Raw genomic sequence first — 21,342 nt, forward strand, 5'->3', positions numbered from 1 at the left:
TTAAAATTCTTCTTCTTACTTATAAGGTTTTGAATAATCAGGTCCCATCTTATCTTAGGGACCTCGTAGTACCATATCACCCCAATAGAGCGCTTCGCTCTCAGACTGCAGGCTTACTTGTAGTTCCTAGGGTTTGTAAGAGTAGAATGGGAGGCAGAGCCTTTAGCTTTCAGGCTCCTCTCCTGTGGAACCAGCTCCCAATTCAGATCAGGGAGACAGACACCCTCTCTACTTTTAAGATTAGGCTTAAAACTTTCCTTTTTGCTAAAGCTTATAGTTAGGGCTGGATCAGGTGACCCTGAACCATCCCTTAGTTATGCTGCTATAGACTTAGACTGCTGGGGGGTTCCCATGATGCGCTGTTTCTTTCTCTTTTTGCTCTGTATGCACCACTCTGCATTATCATTAGTGATCGATCTCTGCTCCCCTCCACAGCATGTCTTTTTCCTGATTCTCTCCCTCAGCCCCAACCAGTCCCAGCAGAAGACTGCCCCTCCCTGAGCCTGGTTCTGCTGGAGGTTTCTTCCTGTTAAAAGGGAGTTTTTCCTTCCACTGTAGCCAAGTGCTTGCTCACAGGGGGTCGTTTTGACCGTTGGGGTTTTACATAATTATTGTATGGCCTTGCCTTACAATATAAAGCGCCTTGGGGCAACTGTTTGTTGTGATTTGGTGCTATATAAAAAAATTGATTGATTGATTGATTTTTGTTGAGTGTATATATATATGTATATATATATATATATATATATATATATATATATATATATATATACAGTGGGGGGCACAGCTAACCAAAAAGTTAGCTTAGATAACAGCTAATTAGCTAAATGAAAAGTTATCTTTTATAAAGCTAAACCGATAAACCCCCAAAAATTTAGCGAAAGCTACAGCTAATCAATAACTTTCAGGAAACTACTAATAAGCTGATTTTGAGTTTTAACACCACGATCACTTCTGGTAGCATCAAAGGCAACCACAGACCCAAACAATGAGTCAACACTTCTGTCTTTGTGCACCCTGCCCACTACTGGAAGCTCCTGTTTACTATATACTTTGTAGCAGTGACGCAGCTGAGGGAAGTTAAGCTCAATTCTACACATGCACAAAACAAACCATTATTCCTGAACAGGTTAGGGCAGTGCTCTGCCATGAGGCAGAGGTCTTGGAAAATAAAGCAGCTTTGACTTATAGTTTTGATTTAAAATCATCAAATTAATCTGGATAGAATAACTCCATTATGTCAATTCTGTCATTTGTACAAAGTTAAAATATAACATATTTTTTAACTTTAAATAATGCACTAATTCTGAAGTTTTGTAACAAACACAGACAGATGCCAAAGGGATTATGGGTAAATGAGCCTCCACTAACACTGATTGGTTGACTCATTCATTCTATGTAAAAACCAACATGTTAATGTGATGTGACATATTGGTATTTACATATAAATGTGCTTTTGTAAAATATGCCATTTTATTCATATGTTAAAAAAAAAAAGCCATTTACAAAAGCCAAAAGTCAAGCTGTTATTACCTAGACAACCGTCTGATATAACCGGGGTCAAAATGCATAGAATACTGACATCTACTGGCACTAGATGCTCAGACCCTAACCCATAATCCTTTGCGTACCAGTTTGTGTGTGTGTGTGTGTGTGTGTGTGTGTGTGTGTGGTGTGTGTGTGTGTGTGTGTGTGTGTGTGTGTGTGTGTGTGTGTGTGTGTGTGGTGTGTGTGTGTGTGGTGTGTGTTTGTTGTTGTTGTTGTTGCTGCGGTTTAAACAGAATCCACGACAATTGTAAATGAACATTAGGATTATGGGATATCTCAACACTTAGGCGAATACTGCCATGAACACTACTGGCCAGCAGATGGCAGTAGAGACTGTAGAGTAAACAGGAAGCGATGCAACTCAGAGCGATTCCAATTGAAAATAATGGAGAAGCAACCTGAGCTTCTTCTGGCATTTTTACATAAAACAAACACAATAGCAATGCCTATAAACCCAGAGAATATATTCACGAGAATTTTAGGCACAATATACAAAGAATTTAATGCTGTTGTCCGTGTGGAGCCTGATCCAAGCGTCTCAAATGCATTTCTCCTGTTGTGACTGTACTGAGATTACTCATAATGCACCTGGACACATCATGTTCACACTAAAACCTTCACAATTAGTGCAATGCTTTAAAACTAAAACATGTAGCTGATATTTTCTCTTTATAAAACTTCAGAAGTAACATTAATTTAAATAACATGTCCGAAATTAGTTTGGTTAAAATTTTAACCATAAGTTAAAACTGTATGCCTCTGGATGACTTGGGTGATATTGCCAGTGAATTAGTATGGTGTCAAGAATAATTATTTTGTGACCAGTTCTTCTCTGACTACAGAGGATAGAGAGTTTTTTCCTGAAACCAGCTCTCCTCTGTTTACAGAGAATAGAACTGTTTATCTGCTACAAAACATTTAACAGGTAACTGCTAAAATTTTTGATACCAGACTTAGCAAAGGTTTTTAACTGTTAAAGTTTTATTAATCTAAAAATTATCAGACCAAAGTTGATTGAAAGATAGTAGGTCCGATGATGGTTTCCAAAGTTATCTGAAAAGCTAATCTGATAATGAAAACATTAGCTTTGATAATTAGTGGATTAGCGGAACTGTGCCCACCGCTGTGTGTGTGTGTAACACACACACACACACACACACACACACACACATATATATATATATATATATATATATATAAACACATTCAACTTTCTTCAAACTCAGAGCTGGCACTGGAAAATAATATTAATAACTTGCTCATGGGGATCCACAGGCTCTATGGGTAATGTTTAAAGAATGCTTTTAATGAGCCTTTGATTGGATTCAGATGTGTTGGAACAGGGAGACAACTAAGAGTGTCAGGAAGGTAGATCTCGAGGACTGAACTTGGGCACCCCTGGTTTAGTGTATATTTATACATGCCGTACAGAGAGTGTGCAACTCAAACCGAAGTCAAATTCCTTGTATTCTTGTGGATACTTGGTGAATAACGGCTATTCTGATTCTGATTCTTCAAAGCCTATATAAAGTGAAATCTTGATCCAGAATGCGGATCTGGTTCTGGATCACCTCCAAAATTTAATGAAGTCTTCCATGGCCTAAGGCCATGGAAGACCTAAGCCAAGAAGCCATGAAAATTTTGTCAAAATCCGTGAAATAGTTTTGACGTAATCCTGCTGCAAAAGATAGATGAATAGATAAACACCAATGATTTTATTGCATCCTTGGCGGATGTAATGAAATAATAATTTAAAAGGCGTGAAAAGATGTCAACTTAATCAGCAAAACTGTAAATTACCAGTACTTTTTTGGGGGGTGGGGGTTTGTTTTTTCTGAACACTATAGGTTGAAAGTTATTATTGCTTGTTTCACTTCCAGCCAGTGTGCTCTGTGACAGTCTGATCCTGTCAGATCGTAGAAGGAAGTGGGTTCTGGTTAGTGCTTGGATGGGAGACCTCTCGGAGGACCAGAGGCTGTGTGTGTCTCTCCAAGGAGAACTGCCGTTACATCAGGATGTAAAATCCAGAGGTGGGACAAAGTCACTGTCAAGTCACTCTCAAGCCATCAATCTGCAAGTCCCAAGTCAAGTCTCAAGTCAGCTTGCAAACAATTAATTGGTGGTCATTATGACTTGAGACTTGACTTGGGACCCACCTCTGGTAAAATCTACACCAAACCCCAATGTGGGTCTGTGCAGGATCTGCTGTGGTGACCATGTGCAAACAGGAGCAGCCTCAAGGCCAACAACGTTATTTGCTTCATTCTGTTTTTAATCATAAATAGTAATAGACTGTATTTATAAAGCACTTTTCCATCTGCATCAAAGCACTTTACATATCAAATGTCTCACATTCACCCCAATGTCAGGGTGCTGCCACACAAGGCGCCCACTACACACCGTGAGCATCTAGGGGATTAAGGACCTTGCCCAAGGGCTCTTAGTGATTTTCCAGTCAGGCTGGGATTTGAACCGATGATCCTCTGGTCTGAAACCCCCTAGACCATCACCTCCCCTAATCAATCCAATCAATACCAAAACCCCCCCTAATCATACCAAAATGTGCACTTCATATTCTCAGACAAAGGCAACACTTCATTTTGTTTCCTGTCTGCTGTTATTTCTCATTTTCTTTGTTTTGTGTGTAAATTTTCTGCACTACTCATTCTTTCACCCACCTACTTTATTGACATTCATGCCAAAGATTCATATTTTAGTCCATGAGCCAGTCATGAATTTTGACCTAATCAATACCACTTAAGGGGAAAAAAACAACACTTAAAATCCAGCCTCAGTGTATCATGGCCTACACAAAATGTATGATAACCATCCCAGGGTGGTAGCTGTAGCCAGATAGGGGTCAATGAAGAATTACACAGAGGTCAAACTTTAAAACTGCTCCAATCATGTTGAAAACTACATCACATTATTTGTCTGATCATAACAATTCCAAAAAGGTATAGTTTGGACTATCTATGACGGAATGTTCTGGAGTTATGGGGTAAAAAGAACAAAAATGGTGACAAAGGTCAATTTCAGTCAGTCAGTACAGGAGTCAAAAGTTAAAGTTGGTCACATTTCAGCAAAAAATGATGCAAATTATTGGTTGAAATAAAAGGATCAATAAATGGAATAGTTTTGACTGTGTTGAATGCTTTTTTTGCAAAGTAAAGGTCAAACAAGGTCAACATCCATTGGATTCTGTGACATGTGACATATGTTACCCTGTAACATGATAACTGAGCATGACAGATGGTGCAAAGTATTCCTTTTTAGAACCCTGTTAACCCAAACAATAATTTGCATAATTGTTTACTGAAATTGGAGCAACTTTAATATTTGACCCCTGTAGAAACTGAAATTGACCTTTGTCACCATTTTTGCAGTTTTGACCTCATAACGCCAGAACATTCCATCACAGATAGTCCAAACTATACCTTTTTGGAATCATTATGATAGACAAGTAATGTGATATAGTTTTCAACATGATTGGAGCATTTTTAAAGTTTGACCTCTGTGTAATTCTTCATTGACCCCTACCTGGTTACAGCTACCACCCTGGGATGGCTATCATACATTTTTGTGTAGGTCATGATACACTGAGGCTGGATTCTAAGTGTTGTTTTTTTTCCCCTTAAGTGGTACCAAAAACCTGCTTGGCCCATGCACTAGTTTCTCTGACCCTCATACACAGATCAAACCAAGTCTTCCTCCCATCTCTCTCTCATCTTCCTGTCATTTAGCACTTTGACCTGAAGCATTAATCAGTGGTGACTTCTGTCCGGCTGCAGAATTTAATTATTTTGTTTTCTATACGCTCAGTTTGATTTTTTTTTTCTATAAATCAGCATCAAAAGTAAGAACTATTTTAGACGCGTACATACAGCCAGGTGACAAATTAAAGGACAAACCAACATGAAGGGTCTCAGTGAGGTGTTGGGCCCCAGTGTGCCTTCAGGAGAACTTCACTGGTTCCACTGGAGGGATGGAGCTCCACTCTTCCAAAAGGTATTCCCTCCATTTGGTGTTTTGACGACAGGTGGAGAGCACTGACTAACGTCAGTCCAAAATCGACCAACAGGTTGACATCTGGTGATGTCAAAGGCCATAATAAGCAATTCACAACTTTTTCAAACCATTCGGTGGCCCCCGTGCCCTGTGGATGGGAACATTGTCATCCCACGCATTCGCACTTTCATTTCATTTGTCACCCAACTCCACAAAAGTAAACAAATCCACATGACCGTCACTGAATGTTCTCAGCATCCTTACCTCAGGACATATGGGACATATAAACACACACATATGCACACTATCACACACTCAGCCCCCCTGTCTGTTGTAGCTGACTCACCTCAGTGAGGTGCGGGTTGGGGTTGAATCCACACTGGTTGCAGACGGTGGCTTTACACTGGGTGCAGGTGTTGTAGTTTGGTACAGCCGGGGGGTTGGAGAGCTCTGTGGTGGTGCACACTGGGCACAGTTTGCTGCTCGGCATTGGTGCGATCTGGGGCACCGAGTAGGGTGAGGTGGGTGTCACACCATGGTCAGGAGATACAGAGGGAGACCTGCCTGTTCTGGATCCACCCGAACTGGAGAAGTCAACTTGGAGGTTTCGACGGGACGCATGCTGACCAGGACTTTGACCTCCATGGCCTCTTACGGTGGGACCCACTGAACCGTGCCCCATGCCGGGGCTGGAGCCCGCCCCCTGCGTCACACCCGAGCCCTGGACAGACTGCATATGTCGTGGGGAAGTTGGGCTCTCATGAGTGGCCAGGCGGTAGGGTTCTCCACCTCTGGATCCTAGTCCTCCACCAACACCCATGCCTGCACATATTCCACCTCCTCCCATTCCTCCCATACCTCCCATTCCTCCACCTCCCTGTTGTATGCTTGGTTTGGGGCTGCCCATCGGACCCATTGGACCCCTGGAAGAGAACAGAACAAAAGAGACTTCCATCAGATTAGATTACTGCATTCAAACTGCTGGTAAACCACAAAATTTCAATAAAATTACACAAGAAATAAAACAATCTTAGTTATGTTGTTGAAATTGCTCTTGTGGAAACCAAATATGATGAAAGTGGTCCGAGCTGAGATTGTACTCAGGAAAGCCTTGAAATTTTTAAACTATAAAAGCCTCAGTAATTGTGAGCCTCAATTGTTTTTTTGTTTGTTGTTTTTGTTGCTGCTGCTGCTGGGAAGACCTTGGGTGGATGCAAATGGGCTCAGTGATGTTGTTATAATGTTCCATGTTTATTCAAGAAGAAAATAAACTTAATTTAGTGCAAGATATTTGTAGTAAAGTGGTCTTAGATACAAATCAGACTATAGTAGACAGTTAATTTGTGTCTTCTATTGTGGAGCTTTTTTTGTTTAACATCAAAACTAATGTCAAATTGTTATTTCAAAGTTGGGGCCGAACGGTGGATTAGTGGTTAGCACTGTTGCCTCACAGCGAGAAGGTCGTGGGTTCAATTCCCACCTTCCTCTGTGGAGTTTGCATGTTCTCCCCGTGTTTGCGTGGGTTTCCTCTGGGTGCTCCGGTTTCCCCCCATGTCCAAAGACATGTGGGTTAGGTGGATTGGAATCTTTAAATTGTACATAGGTGTGCGAGTGGGTGTGACTGTGTTTGTTTGTCTGTTTGTGGCCCTGTGACAGACTGGCATCCTGTCCTGGGTGTACCCCGCCTCGCGCTCTGTGGCTGCTGGAATAGGCTCCAGCCCCCCGTGACCCTTAATTGGACTAAGCGGTTAAAGATGAGTGTGTGTGTGTGTGTGTGTGTGTGTGTGTGTGTGGTGTGTGTGTGTGTGTGTGTGTGTGTGTGTGTGTGTTGTGGTGTGTGTGTGTGTGTGTGTGTGTGTGTGTGTGTGTGTGTGTATTTCAAAGTTCTTATGAATTAAATCAAATTTACTGCAGAGTGAAATATTGGTAATTTAGCTTCTGCTGCCTGGGAAGAATAAACGTAATGAGCTGTGGCTTTTGGTGCCACCTCAGTATCTTTTGGGGAGGCAATAATTAATGAAAGAGAGGTGCAAATGACTGAGATGAGCAGGCGACGTCAGCCTTGTACCTGCACGCTAACAAATTCAATTATCTCTTAAATGTCAGAGAAACAGAAGAAACGTTGAATCCAGAAAAAAAAATTACTGCTTCATTCAGCTGCTGAAAGCAAGAGAGACCTCTGAACATCCACAGGCGCCAACACATTACAGCGGAACATAACAGTACACACACACACACACACACACACACACACTGCAGGCACAAAATCACTCACACACCTTCATGTTTTGGAAGGCAACATCCATTCAGCGTAGTGTGTACCACAGGCAAGGCACACACACACACACACACACACACACACACACACACACACACACACACACACACACACACACACACACACACACACACACACCTGAGAAGAAACAAATGGCAGAAAATAAAATTCAGCCTGAGGATACCTCAAAATATTAAAAGCAGGTTGGTGACATTAAAATGTTCTTCAGTTGCTTTTCTTTTGTGACATAAAACTATGAAAACACAAAGGTCTCAACATGAGAGTCAAACTTGGTGAAGACAAACATGCATGTGGTGTCATCATAGAATAAACTGTATATATGCTGGACTAAGCCGGCATGACGTCACCCGTAGGTTTTCTATAGGGCCCGGTGTTGCAGACCGAACAGTCCCCCCCCTAAAAATTAGTCCCCCTGCCTTCACTGCACATGCGTCATTTCGGACCTCAGCAGCTCGGCTGAGACCGCCTCTCTACACCTAAGCAATCAAATGGATTAATGGGATTATTAACCATCAGATGACAAAGTAAAACCTCTTAAATTATTCTAAAGTCAGTTTTAAGCAGAAAGGAGGCGCTAATTGGTGACACATTGAAATGACTGACGTGCAGTGAACACAGCAGCTAGCAGCTCGTGTAGCTGTGGCGCTCTGATCGCTTCCTCCATCTTTTATAATGAAATAATGCTGAATTTATGAAATATACATTAATCTATTGGTTTGTCATATTGTCACGAAAAGTGCAAAATTTTCATCATGGGAACACAAATTTATTCTAATTCATTCCGTGACGGGTGCACGTAATTAAAAGTGCAGCGGGGGGTCGGCATGGTTAAGGTTAGGGTTAGGGGAAGGAGTAGGGTTAGGTTATGGTTAAGGTTAGGGTTAGGGGAAGGAGTAGGGTTAGGTTATGGTTAAGGTTAGGGTTAGGAGAAGGAGTAGGGTTAGGTTATGGTTAAGGTTAGGGGAAGGGGAAGGAGTAGGGTTAGTAATAGTGAGTTAAAAAACCTGTCATGAAAATTTGAATCATTTTGTGACGGGAGGACAAAAAAAAAATGTGAGACTGGGCTGTGCTGAGACAGATGATGACTGGAGTGCAGTTTGAAGCAGAAACGAGATGATAATCTGTGAATCACAGTTAATGACGCATGCGCAGTGAAAGCAGGGGGACCAATTTTAGGGGAACCATTCGGTCTGCGACACCAGAACAGCCGATATGAAGACCATATCTGGACGTCGCCATGTTGGCGGGAGTGGCAGCGCTGATTCCGGCTGTGTCACGATGAACTCATTCATGCATAAAGGGTTGGAGCGTGGGTGGCTCAGTGCATGACAAAAGAAGTAACCATCTGTCTGGGGCAGCCAGGTGCAGTGTGGGCGTGTCCTTGGCCATGTCCAGCTGCTGGGGTCCTGAACACTGAGGCACCAGTCTGCAGGATCATGCACAGATAGTGCGCTACAAGTACCGTTCATTACAGTGACAGAGGTACACCTTATCACAGCCTTCCTAATGGTACTATCTCACTGGGCAGCGGCTCTGCTTCGACCCGGTGCAGGCAGGGGCAGCGGGCTGGACAAGACCTGTGCGGAGGAGGATTATCCGGCTGTCTCCTTTTCCCTCTTTTTGTTTTGAGGAACACAATGAAAAGTTTAATAAAGATAAGATAAAGATCAACTTTATTTATCCTGAAGGAAATTATTTTTAGATTTATTATTAATTAATTATTAATTATTATTAATAATTAATTAATTATGCCGACCATCCCACTGGGAACAAAGTATAGTTTGGTTGTGTCAAGTTGATCGGTGTTCCTCTGGTGTGCATGCTACATCTCCGTAAGATGTCTTGTAAATCACTTCAAATGTTTATTTCTTGCTAACCTTGAAAAAAATCTATGACAAACATATTAGATTTATACAGATCTACAGCTGTGTTGGAGTGTTTTTCACCTTCTTTGGATTATTTTGTTGACCGAACAACCAGCTTGTTCACTTGGATTGGCAGCAACCATGTTGTGTCACTCAGAATTTGCATAAAATAGACTTCAGGTTTATTTTGGCGCCGTCTAGGAAATTATTTTGCCAGAGAACCAGAAGGTGTCAGAAGTTAATAAGAAAAAAAAGCCAACTAGAATACAAATACCAAAAGCGAGTGTAGAACAGTGCCAAAAATGATAAAATACAATAAGTACAACATATTTATGTGAAATGACAGAAGATAAATTGCACAAAATGTCTGATAATATTGCACATAAATTGAATAATTGTTTGTATTCATCCTGCAGATGGGGGAGGAGTTATACAGTCTGATTGCCACAGGTAGGAAAGACCTCCTGTGTCATTCTGTGGTGCACCTTGGTGGTCTCAGTCTACAACTGAAGGTGTTCTGACAGGACGTCAGTGTGGCATGCAGGTGGTGGGAGGTGTTGTCCAGGATGCTGAGCAGTTTCTTCAGCTGCATTCAGCCTGCTGTCCCAGCACACTACAGTGTAGAACAGAGGTCTTCGACTTCAGTCCTCGAGGGCTGGTGTCCTGCACATTTTAGATGTGTCCCTGGTCAACAAACCTGAAACTAATGGCTGAATTACCTCCTCGGTATGCAGTCAACTTCTCCAAAGTGCTGCTAATGACCTCATTAATTGACTTGAGTGTGATGAAGCAGTGACACATCTCTTAAAGTACTGGAGTTGAAGACCCCTGGCATAGAAGATGATGGTGGAGACCACTGAGTGATAAAACATCTGCAGCATGCTTCTGCAGACATTGAAAGATCTGAGCCTCCTGAGGAAGTACAGTCGGCTCTGACATTTCTTATACACAGCATCTGTGTTTACAGTTCAGTTTGTTGTCTATGTGGACACCCAGGTACTTGTAGTAGTCCACAATGTCCACCACAGTTCCGTTGATGGTAACTGGGTTTGGACGGGTCTTTCGTCTTCTGCAGTCCACCACCAGCTTCTTCATCTTAGATACATTGCGCTGCAGATGGTTGAGTCCACAACACTCCTGTACTCAGCCTCCTGCTCACTGCTGATGCAGCCCACAAGGACAGAGTCGTCCGAGAACTTCTGCAGATACCTGAAGTCTGAGGTGTAGAGTGTGAACAGGAAGGGAGACTGGACCATCCCCTGTGGTGCCCCCGTGCTGCTCTTGATGGTGTCGGATGTAATGTCCTGAAACCTCACATACTGTGGGCAGCCTGTGAGATAGTTAGTAATCCAGGCCACTAGTGGAGCCTCCACCTTCAAGCCACCAGTGGCTTATCACTGAGCCGGGCAGGCCAGATGGTGTTGAACGCACTGGAGAAGTCAAAGAACATGACTCTCACAGTGCTGCCTGCTTCCTGCAGGTGAGAAGAAGCTCTGTGCAGCATGAAGATGATGAGCTCCTACACTCCCTTTTTGGGCTGGTACACAAACTGCAGAGAGTCCAGCGATGGTTACACGACTGTGCAAAGGTGCCTCAGGATGAGCCTCTCCAGTGACTTCATAACATGTGATGTTAGGGCCACAGGTCTGTAGTCACAAAGTGTGTTGGGGTTCTTCTTGGGCACAGGGACCAGACATGAGGTTTTCCACCGCTCAGGAACAAACATCTGGCTCAGGCTGAAGTTGAAGATGTGCTGGAAAATCCCACACAGCTGGATAGCACATCCCTTCAACACTCTGAGGCCATCAAAACCCGTAGCCTTTCCAAGACAAAGGCAACTAAATTTACTAATTATCATGTTGGCCAACAAATTTACACGTAGATCACTCAGCCGAATTGTTCCTGGCTAGGTTAATGCATTTTACTTGGGTGGAAATACCTTACATAACTTTATTATCTTCACTGAGCTAGTTTTTTTTTTTTTTTTTTTTTGAGTGCACCATCTGCTCGCGGCTCTACAGCCCCGGTATTTCCTCTGCAGTTCTGTAGGGATACCATGTCTTTTCCTGTTCGGGCAACTGTGTTGGATCTCCATCAGCTGGTCCCTGGTGTAAACATGACGCTTGATTCTGGCTCCAAAACAGAGCACATTCCCATAGGAGCCTGTGTTAAAATGTCAACTTTACAGCCTGGTACACAAAAAAAAACGGTTTTGGTGTCTACAGACAACCACCTCCATGACAACTGTACAGCTGAGGAGTATAGTTTGGTTGTGTCAAGTTGATCAGTGTTCCTCTGGTGTGCATGCTACATCTCCGTAAGATGTCTTGTAAATCACTTCAAATGTTTATTTCTTGCTAACCTTGAAAAAAATCTATGACAAACATATTAGATTTATACAGATCTACAGCTGTGTTGGAGTGTTTTTCACCTTCTTGGATTATTTTGTTTGACCGAACAACCAGCTTGTTCACTTGGATTGGCAGCAACCATATTGTGTCGCTCAGAATTTGCATGAAATAGACTTTAGGTTTATTTTGGCGCCGTCTAGCTGGCAGCAAAGCGACAGTTGTGTCTTGCCACTGAAAAACGCCCACTCTTATTTACAATGAATGGCAAGTTGTCGCTTTGCCTCTGTCGCTCGCTGTCGATTGTAGCTAATGTGACAGTAGGTTAGCTCAGAATCCGCTGACAGCGGCTGGAAGCTGTTATGGAGTATTTTCTTACAAACACGTGGAATAATACGCCTTGTTGTGCGGTGAAATGTCCTAACAGATCATCGATGATACCTTCATGCTGAGTGACATTCTCCACATATTTAATGCTGTGCGCTGACAGTGTTAGCGCCTTTCTTTAGCAGCTGTCAGCAGCTTCATTTGTCAGGTCTGCTCAGTGCACAATTACTATGGAAATAAGCAGCTCGTAAGCATTTATTTCACATCAATGTATCGTTATGAGAACCACCACACAGTGCCCAAAAAATATTTTAATAAACAGCCCGTTAGCTTAGCTGGTTCAGACTTGAAGAGAGGGGCGTGTTCAGGCTTCTGTTGCCACCCACGCTCCACCCCTTCATGCATTAATGAGTTCATCATGTCACGCTCAGATATTGGCTTCCAATCATCTCTATAGTAAACCTCTGTGTGACATCTCACAGGCTTTGTCCCGTCCATGGTTTAAACACGTGCTGAAATCCACTGTGACGGGCGCTTTAGTGTGAACTCTGAAAATACAGTGTGTCTGGAAAGTTTTAACACTTCACGTTTTCCACATTGTTTTATGTTACAGCCTTATTCCAGAATGGATAAAATGTTGTTGTTTTTCTGCAAAATTCTACAAACAATAACCCATAATGTGTATGTCAAAAAAGGTTGGTTTTGTTTTGTTTTTAGATTTTGCAAATTTATTAAAAATAAAAAAAACTAAGAAATCACATGCATATAAGTATTCATAGCCTTTGCTATGAAGCTCAAAATTGAGCCCAGATGCATCCTGTTTCCACTGATCATCCTTGAGATGTTTCTACACCTTAGGTGGAGTCCAACTGGGGTAAATTCAGTTGATTGGACATGATTTGGAAAGACAACTGTCTTCATATAAGGTTCCACAGTTGACAGTGCATGTCAGAGCACAAACCAAACAGGAAGTCAAAGGAATTGTCTGTAGACCTCTGAGATAGGACTGTCTCGAGGCACAAATCTGGGGAAGGGTACAGAAACATTTCTGCTGCTTTGAAGGTTTCAGTGAGCACAGTGGCCTCCATCATCTGTAAATGGAAGAAGTTCAGATCCACCAGGACTCTTCTTAGAGCTGGCCGCCTGTCTAAACTGAGCGATCAGGGGAGAAGGACCTTAGTCAGGGAGGTGACCAAGAACCAGATGGTGACTCTGTCAGAGCTCCAGCATTCCTTTGTGGAGAGAGGAGAACCTTCCAGAAGGACAACCACCTCTGCAGCAATTCACCAGTCAGGCTTGTATGGTAAAGTGGCCAGATGGAAGCCACTCCTCAGTAAAAGGCACATGGCAGCCCACCTGGAGTTTGCCAAAAGGCACCTGAAGGACTCTCAGACCATAAGAATCAAACTTCTCTGGTCTGATAAGACAAAGATTGAACTCTTTGGTGTGAATGCCAGGTGTCATGTTTGGAGGAAACCAGGCACCATCCCTACAGTGAAGCATGGTGGTGGTAACATCAAGCTGTGGGGATGTTTTTCAGTGGCAGGAACTGGGAGACTAGTCAGGACTGAGGGAAAGATGAATGCAGCAATGTACAGAGACATCCTGGATGAAAACCTGCTCCAGAGCACTCTTGACCTCAGACTGGGGTGACAGTTCATTTTTCAGCAGGACAGTGACTCTGAACACACAGCCAAGATATCAAAGGAGTGGCTTCAGGACAACTCTGTGAATGTCCTTGAGTGGCCCAGCCAGAGCCCAGACCTGAATATAACCAAACATCTCTGGAGAGATCTAAAAACGGCTGTGCACGGACACTCCCCATCCAACCTGATGGAGCTTGAGAGGTGCTGCAAAGAGGAATGGACAAAACTGCCCAAAGATAGATGCACCAAGCTTGTGGCATCATATTCGAGAAGACTTGAGCCTGTAATTGCTGTCAAAGGTGCATCAATTGCAATTTTTAATTTTAATAAATTTACAAAAATTTCACAAAAACTTTTTTCATGCTGTCATTATGGGGTGTTGTGTGTAGAATGTTGAGGGGAAAGTTAATTTACTTTATTTTGGAATAAGCCTTTAACATAACAAAATGTGGGAAAGGTGAAGTGCTGTGATGCCTTTCGGATGTGCTCTATATTATGATGTGATGTTCTTGCATTTCAATAAGTGTGTGAGCAGCACGTGTCGGTAATGAACAGCGTGTGTTTCATTGCACTCTCTTGCCTCTGCTGTCACTGATTGAGCTCAGGCCCAAAGCTTTAAACTTTAAATGGCAGCACATAGAAAATGGAAATACTCGTTTTCTGATTGCAGTGTCACCCAGAGGCTGAAAAATGTTCCAGCCTTTCTCGTTTCAGAAAAATATTCATTTATTTTACTTTTGCACATTCTGGCCATGACCAAAACCTCTATGTCTGACTGAACGTCCCACCGCCGTCTTTTCCTCATCTTTCCGACTCTTTCAATCTTTCTCCCTGTAATTTTTCTGTCTCCGTCAATCTATCTTCTCTTTATTGCCTCGATCTCATCGCACTGTCATTGCTTCTCCTGATGCGTTTTTCTTTCTGCCATTTTTTTTATTTCACCATTTTTATTTTTCTTCTCAGTCATAAAGTGAACGTTAGGCGACACCGCTTGTGTTTTTCTCCTCTGAGGACACAAAGGAAAGAAATTCCTTCGTGAGATCTGAAGCAGCAGCTACAAAAATTAAACAAATACAGACAAATTCTCTGCTTATCTACTGAGTAAAACAGATAGTTCCAACCGTATCAGCAGCCGTCAATGTCACTGGGGAAGATTCTATGAAAAAATAATACGTTACTAGGGATGCACAGATCCCGATACCAGTATCGGGTATCGACCCGATACCGTATTCATTTACTTGTACTTGTAATTATAAAACTTCTCCGATACTATGACACCCGATACTAATTTACGGCAGCGTGATGTCAACTAGAGCCCTGCATGGAACTATATTCTTCTTCCCACTCCCGCTGAAATTCTGACCGTTCGCGCCCGCACTCGCAACGTGTGTGTTACAGTCCCACCCGCTCCCGCAACAGGTGTGTCCAGTCCAGGAGCAGTTACAATCAAAAGTAAGGAACACCTCATGAAAATAAAACATGTTTTCAAAGTCATCATAAAACTGCAATGATATCATTAAGTGTTCGTATCGGTACTCGGTATCGATGAGCAAGGTTGGGTAGGATTACTTTGAAAGAATACATGTGGATTACATGTATGTATGCAAATACGTTTGGATTACTTGTAATCTGATTACTTTTGGATTACATTTCAAAGTAATCCTACCCAACCCTGTCGATGAGTGCCCAAATGTATGTACTCATACTTGTACTTAGTCTAGAAAAAAGTGGTATCGGTGCATCCCTAAATGTTACTGAATGCACAGTTTATCCATCGTGCACATCTCTCCATCCCAGAGGTGCAGTGCACGCTTTTACTACTATACAGCGTGCAAACACAAAAACAAAACACACACACACAAACACACTGTGAGCAGGCATACAGTATGAGCACGAGTACAGGCACCAAACAGCAAGAAGTGACTCAACGGACACCTTTGAAAATGTACTGATTCATGCAGCAGGGATGCTGAAAAATATGAGATAAGAGACTTAAGTCAGTCTGAGAGAGAGAAAGAAAGAGAGAGAGAGGGAGAGAGAGAGAGAGAATGGCATCTGCATCCTCTTAAAAAAACTGATTCTTCATCATTTCCAAAATGGTTCTCTCTTAAATTTTTAAATTTTCTCTATTGGGAATGTTATGTGAGCATGTGTGATTCCTGTTCTGTTACTAATATGACGCAAAAGCGACTTAGTGTTTAACACTGTTGGCTCACACCAAGAAGGTCACGGGTTTGATTCCCACCCATGGCCTTTCTGTGTGGAGTTTGCATGTTCTCCCCATGTTTGCGTGGGTTTCCTCCTGGTGCTCTGGTTTCCCTCCACATTTAAAGACATGCAGGTTAGGTGGATTTGAAACTGTGTAATTGTCCAGGTCTCCCTTGCAAACGAGGTCTTGATCTCAGTGGGACTAACCTGATTAAATAAAGGTTAAATTAAAAAAACACCAAACCTTGGTGGCCAGCAGGGGGTGCTGTGCAGTGAGTAAACCTCACTCCTTAGTGACAGGTACTAGTGTTGTGAGCTTTTTGCCCTCTGTTGGAATGCTGGTGTCCCATGCTGATGGTGACTGTGGGTTTGAGCCCAGTGAGGGACACACTGCAGGTCACATCACTAATCTGATCCATTTGGTTCAGAGGAAGAAGTAAATCTTATATTGAGACCTGAGCCCTGTTGGTTCCGGTGCTTATCTCCAGATTCTGCAGCATGAAGTGGACAGGAGTCTACAACTCCCCCTAGATGATAAACCAGTCCAACCTGGACCAGTGCTGGTTCACGAGTGTCACAGGTAGTGTCACACATAGTGAGACACTGAGTGGAACCCAGGTTCACATGTTGCAGTTTTACTTGAATCTCCTCGTTGTTGTGTTTTGTGGTGTTACTCTGTGTACTGCGTTTCTCTGTTATTCTGTTATTCTTATACTGTTGTCCGTGTGATCTGTCTAATTCCTCCCCACTGCAAATATTATCAGGTGCTTTTACTTTGAAGTTTGGTCCGTGTCCCTTTCATGTGGCTGAAGTGCCTGTTTTATGGAGTCAAATTTGTCTCAATAATACTTGCAAAAGCACAGAGGGTAATTTACAAATATCCCTTTATTTGTGCATGTGCTTCGTAATCTACAAACACACATTTCTGATTTGTAACTTGTGTGTTGGTTTCTACAAATAAATATGTATTTGTAAATATCTAGTTTTTTAATTTGTAAAAAAAAAAAAAAAAAAAAAAAGCCATTTTGGACTTCATCAAGATTTGGATTATTTTCCAGCTTTCATTTAAATATAAAGAAGTAAATTATGAGTCATACAAATTGCATGACAAACAATGAACAACTAAAATGTTTTGCAGATCAGGATCTCTTGCAATGAAATAGTACAAGAGTGATATTATACGTTCTCCCCAGGGCTAGACTTGATGTTACGAGTTTAAAACACCTACATCTGTCATGGTGTGGTCTTTGTCTCCACATGTTTTGACCCAGCACGTTGACCCAGCACGTAGGCAAAGTGGTGAGAGCAGGGTATTGTTTTCCCTGGTGTGTGTCTGTGGACAACAAAATTCAAAAACCACTGGACACATGTCCTTCAGACTTAGTGGGATTATTACTTGGATAGTCATCTAGAGGTGATTAGGTTTTGAAGTACTTTATCAAAGGTCAAGGTCAAGGAAAATGTGGTCTGAGAAACACTTCTTTTGTGTATCTCAGGACCCAAGAAGCTTAGATGGATGATCTAAAACATACTGATCAGCAAAATAATTATGATTGATTACTATGAATTACTTGGGGCCCCTTCACACATAGCACGAATAAGTACAACTCAGGATGAATCATGGCGGAACAGCTCGTATGAGCAAACCACAAAAACATTGAGCTGATGGGCAGGTGTGCACGATGCCGCTGCAACAGTTCATGCATGCGGGAACACAGTGCGAGCAGCTGCTGTGAAAATTAACACAAAAAAAAAATACATGTCACCCATGGGATTCGAACCTGTACTTTTCAAAAGCCATGATGGCCAGTCAGAAACTTTACCACTGAGCTACCATCACTTTCGGCCCTGTGCGCGTGTCCTGCCTGCCACACGTGTCTTGTGGACACGTGACAGGCAGGACAGACACAGTCTCATGTGGAACCAAGCTCACGTGGGTGACGTGACATTCAGATCGCCCGCTGTGTGTTATGATCTGACGGTCTGGAACACCTGGGGTAGCCTGTCAACGTGCACGGCATATGCGCACTTGCTGTAGTCTGTTTGCAAAGCCACAGTCGTGGGGACACTTCACATCCAGGTCGACAGTGATTGTCTGCTGACTGTTGTCGTGTTAACAGTACGAATGGCCAAACATTTTCTAAGTGCCAAGTGACTGGTTTTAGATGTTCGTGTGTGTCACCTGGAATTTGGCCAACACCTGCCGCAAGAGGGTTCAATGGGCTCTCACAGGGCACACTCTGTCTTTCAGCCGCTGATGTGTGCATATAGTTGCAGCAACAGGTGTAGAGGCAGCTACGATTTTACACGTATTGTATACGATTCCTGCTTCATGCGCAAGTCAACCAAATTCGCACTATGTGTGAAGGGCCCTTAAAAATGAAGTCACACAGAAGGTATATGATAAAGTCATACACAGTAAAAAAAAGAAAAAAAAAACACCATTACAGACATACATCGTATTTGTGCATCTGAGGGCCCTGGGATGAGCATCTGCCCACCGCCTTGTTTGAAGACATTTAGTTCAGTCGCCTGGATTTAGAAAGGAGGTTTTGAAGCTTCCATGAGTTTTATGACGTAATATAAACGTTGTGCAAAATGTTTCAGTGAAGTAAACTATTGTCCACGTGGTTAACACTGAAAACTGTCCATGCACATGATGTCACTTTTTTTTCTGCCGAGATGAAAAAACAGTTTAAGATCCAGAGACATCAGCTGACAAGGCACACATTTAATGAATAGCAAAAGGATAAAAACAGACATAGACAGGTGATTTACTCTATTTGTGAGGAAATCAGACATTTTATTGAAATATGCGGTCCAACAAACATAATATTTGGCCAAGTTTGTGCAATTTTAATTTTTTACAACTGGATTCCCTTCGCGCGTGAGTGCATGTATGTATAACCAAATGGTGTCCTTTGGACACCACACACCTGTCTCTTGTTTGCAGTCATGCACCTGTCTCTGTTTAGGTATTGTTTATCACAGTTTACTTGCTCCAAGTCAGTTTTCAGTGATGCCGGCATTTGGTTAGACTCTTTCTCTCCGATTGTTCTGTCTGAGTTATTTTCATTAGTTACTTCATCCAAACCATCAACATGTTTATTAGACCCCATTCCTGCCAGGCTGCTCAAGGAAGTCCTACCATTATTTAATGCTTCAATCTTAAATATGATCAATCTATCTTTGTTAGTTGGTTATGTACCACAGGCCTTTAAGGTGGCAGTAATTAAACCATTACTTAAAAAGCCATCACTTGACCCAGCTATCTTAGCTAATTATAGGCCAATCTCCAACCTTCCTTTTCTCTCAAAAATTCTTGAGAGGGTAGTTGTAAAACAGCTAACTGATCACCTGCAGAGGAATGGTCTATTTGAAGAGTTTCAGTCAGGTTTTAGAATTCATCATAGTACAGAAACAGCATTAGTGAAGGTTACAAATGATCTTCTTATGGCTTCGGACAGTGGACTCGTCTCTGTGCTTGTTCTGTTAGACCTCAGTGCTGCTTTTGATACTGTTGACCATAAAATTTTATTACAGAGATTAGAGCATGTCATAGGTATTAAAGGCACTGCGCTGCAGTGGTTTGAATCATATTTGTCTAATAGATTACAGTTTGTTCATGTAAATGGGGAATCTTCTTCACAGACTAAAGTTAATTATGGAGTTCCACAAGATTCTGTGCTAGGACCAATTTTATTCACTTTATACATGCTTCCCTTAGGCAGTATTATTAGACGGTATTGCTTAAATTTTCATTGTTACGCAGATGATACCCAGCTTTATCTATCCATGAAGCCAGAGGACACACACCAATTAGCTAAACTGCAGGATTGTCTTACAGACATAAAGACATAGATGACCTCTAATTTCCTGCTTTTAAACTCAGATAAAACTGAAGTTATTGTACTTGGCCCCACAAATCTTAGAAGCATGGTGTCTAACCAGATCGTTACTCTGGATGGCATTTCCCTGATCTCTAGTAATACTGTGAGAAATCTTGGAGTCATTTTTGATCAGGATATGTCATTCAAAGCGCATATTAAACAAATATGTAGGACTGCCTTTTTTCATTTACGCAATATCTCTAAAATCAGAAAGGTCTTGTCTCAGAGTGATGCGGAAAAACTAATTCATGCATTTATTTCCTCTAGGCTGGACTATTGTAATTCATTATTATCAGGTTGTCCTAAAAGTTCCCTAAAAAGCCTTCAGTTGGTTCAGAATGCTGCAGCTAGAGTACTGACGGGGACTAGCAGGAGAGAGCATATCTCACCCGTGTTGGCCTCTCTTCACTGGCTTCCTGTTAATTCTAGAATAGAATTTAAAATTCTTCTTCTTACTTATAAGGTTTTGAATAATCAGGTCCCATCTTATCTTAGGGACCTCGTAGTACCATATTACCCCATTAGAGCGCTTCGCTCTCAGACTGCGGGCTTACTTGTATACTCAACAAAAATATAAATGCAACACTTTTGGTTTTGCTCCCATTTTGTATGAGATGAACTCAAAGATCTAAAACTTTTTCCACATACACAATATCACCATTTCCCTCAAATATTGTTCACAAACCAGTCTAAATCTGTGATAGTGAGCAATTCTCCTTTGCTGAGATAATCCATCCCACCTCACAGGTGTGCCATATCAAGATGCTGATTAGACACCATGATTAGTGCACAGGTGTGCCTTAGACTGTCCACAATAAAAGGCCACTCTGAATAGTGCAGTTTTGTTTTATTGGGGGGGGGATACCAGTCAGTATCTGGTGTGACCACCATTTGCCTCATGCAGTGCAACACATCTCCTTCGCATAGAGTTGATCAGGTTGTCAATTGTGGCCTGTGGAATGTTGGTCCACTCCTCTTCAATGGCTGTGCGAAGTTGCAACGACGAACTGGAGTCAGGTCGAGACCCCGATGAGGACGACGAGCATGCAGATGAGCTTCCCTGAGACGGTTTCTGACAGTTTGTGCAGAAATTCTTTGGTTATGCAAACCGATAGTTTCAGCAGCTGTCCGAGTGGCTGGTCTCCGACGATCTTGGAAGTGAACATGCTGGATGTGGAGGTCCTGGGCTGGTGTGGTTACACG

At 42.3% G+C, this 21,342-nt stretch overlaps 1 protein-coding gene across 1 annotated transcript in view; it reads right to left on the bottom strand.

The window, feature by feature from the left end:
- LOC117511827 (protein bassoon-like) overlaps window positions 1–21,342 on the bottom strand; it is a 648,753-nt gene that overhangs the window by 469,465 nt on the left and 157,946 nt on the right. The window contains 1 exon segment of the mRNA XM_034171736.1: window positions 5,903–6,479. Within this exon segment, the coding sequence (XP_034027627.1) occupies window positions 5,903–6,479 (577 nt within the window).

Source organism: Thalassophryne amazonica, chromosome 6, assembly GCF_902500255.1.
Source record: "Thalassophryne amazonica chromosome 6, fThaAma1.1, whole genome shotgun sequence".
Taxonomy (NCBI): domain Eukaryota; kingdom Metazoa; phylum Chordata; class Actinopteri; order Batrachoidiformes; family Batrachoididae; genus Thalassophryne; species Thalassophryne amazonica.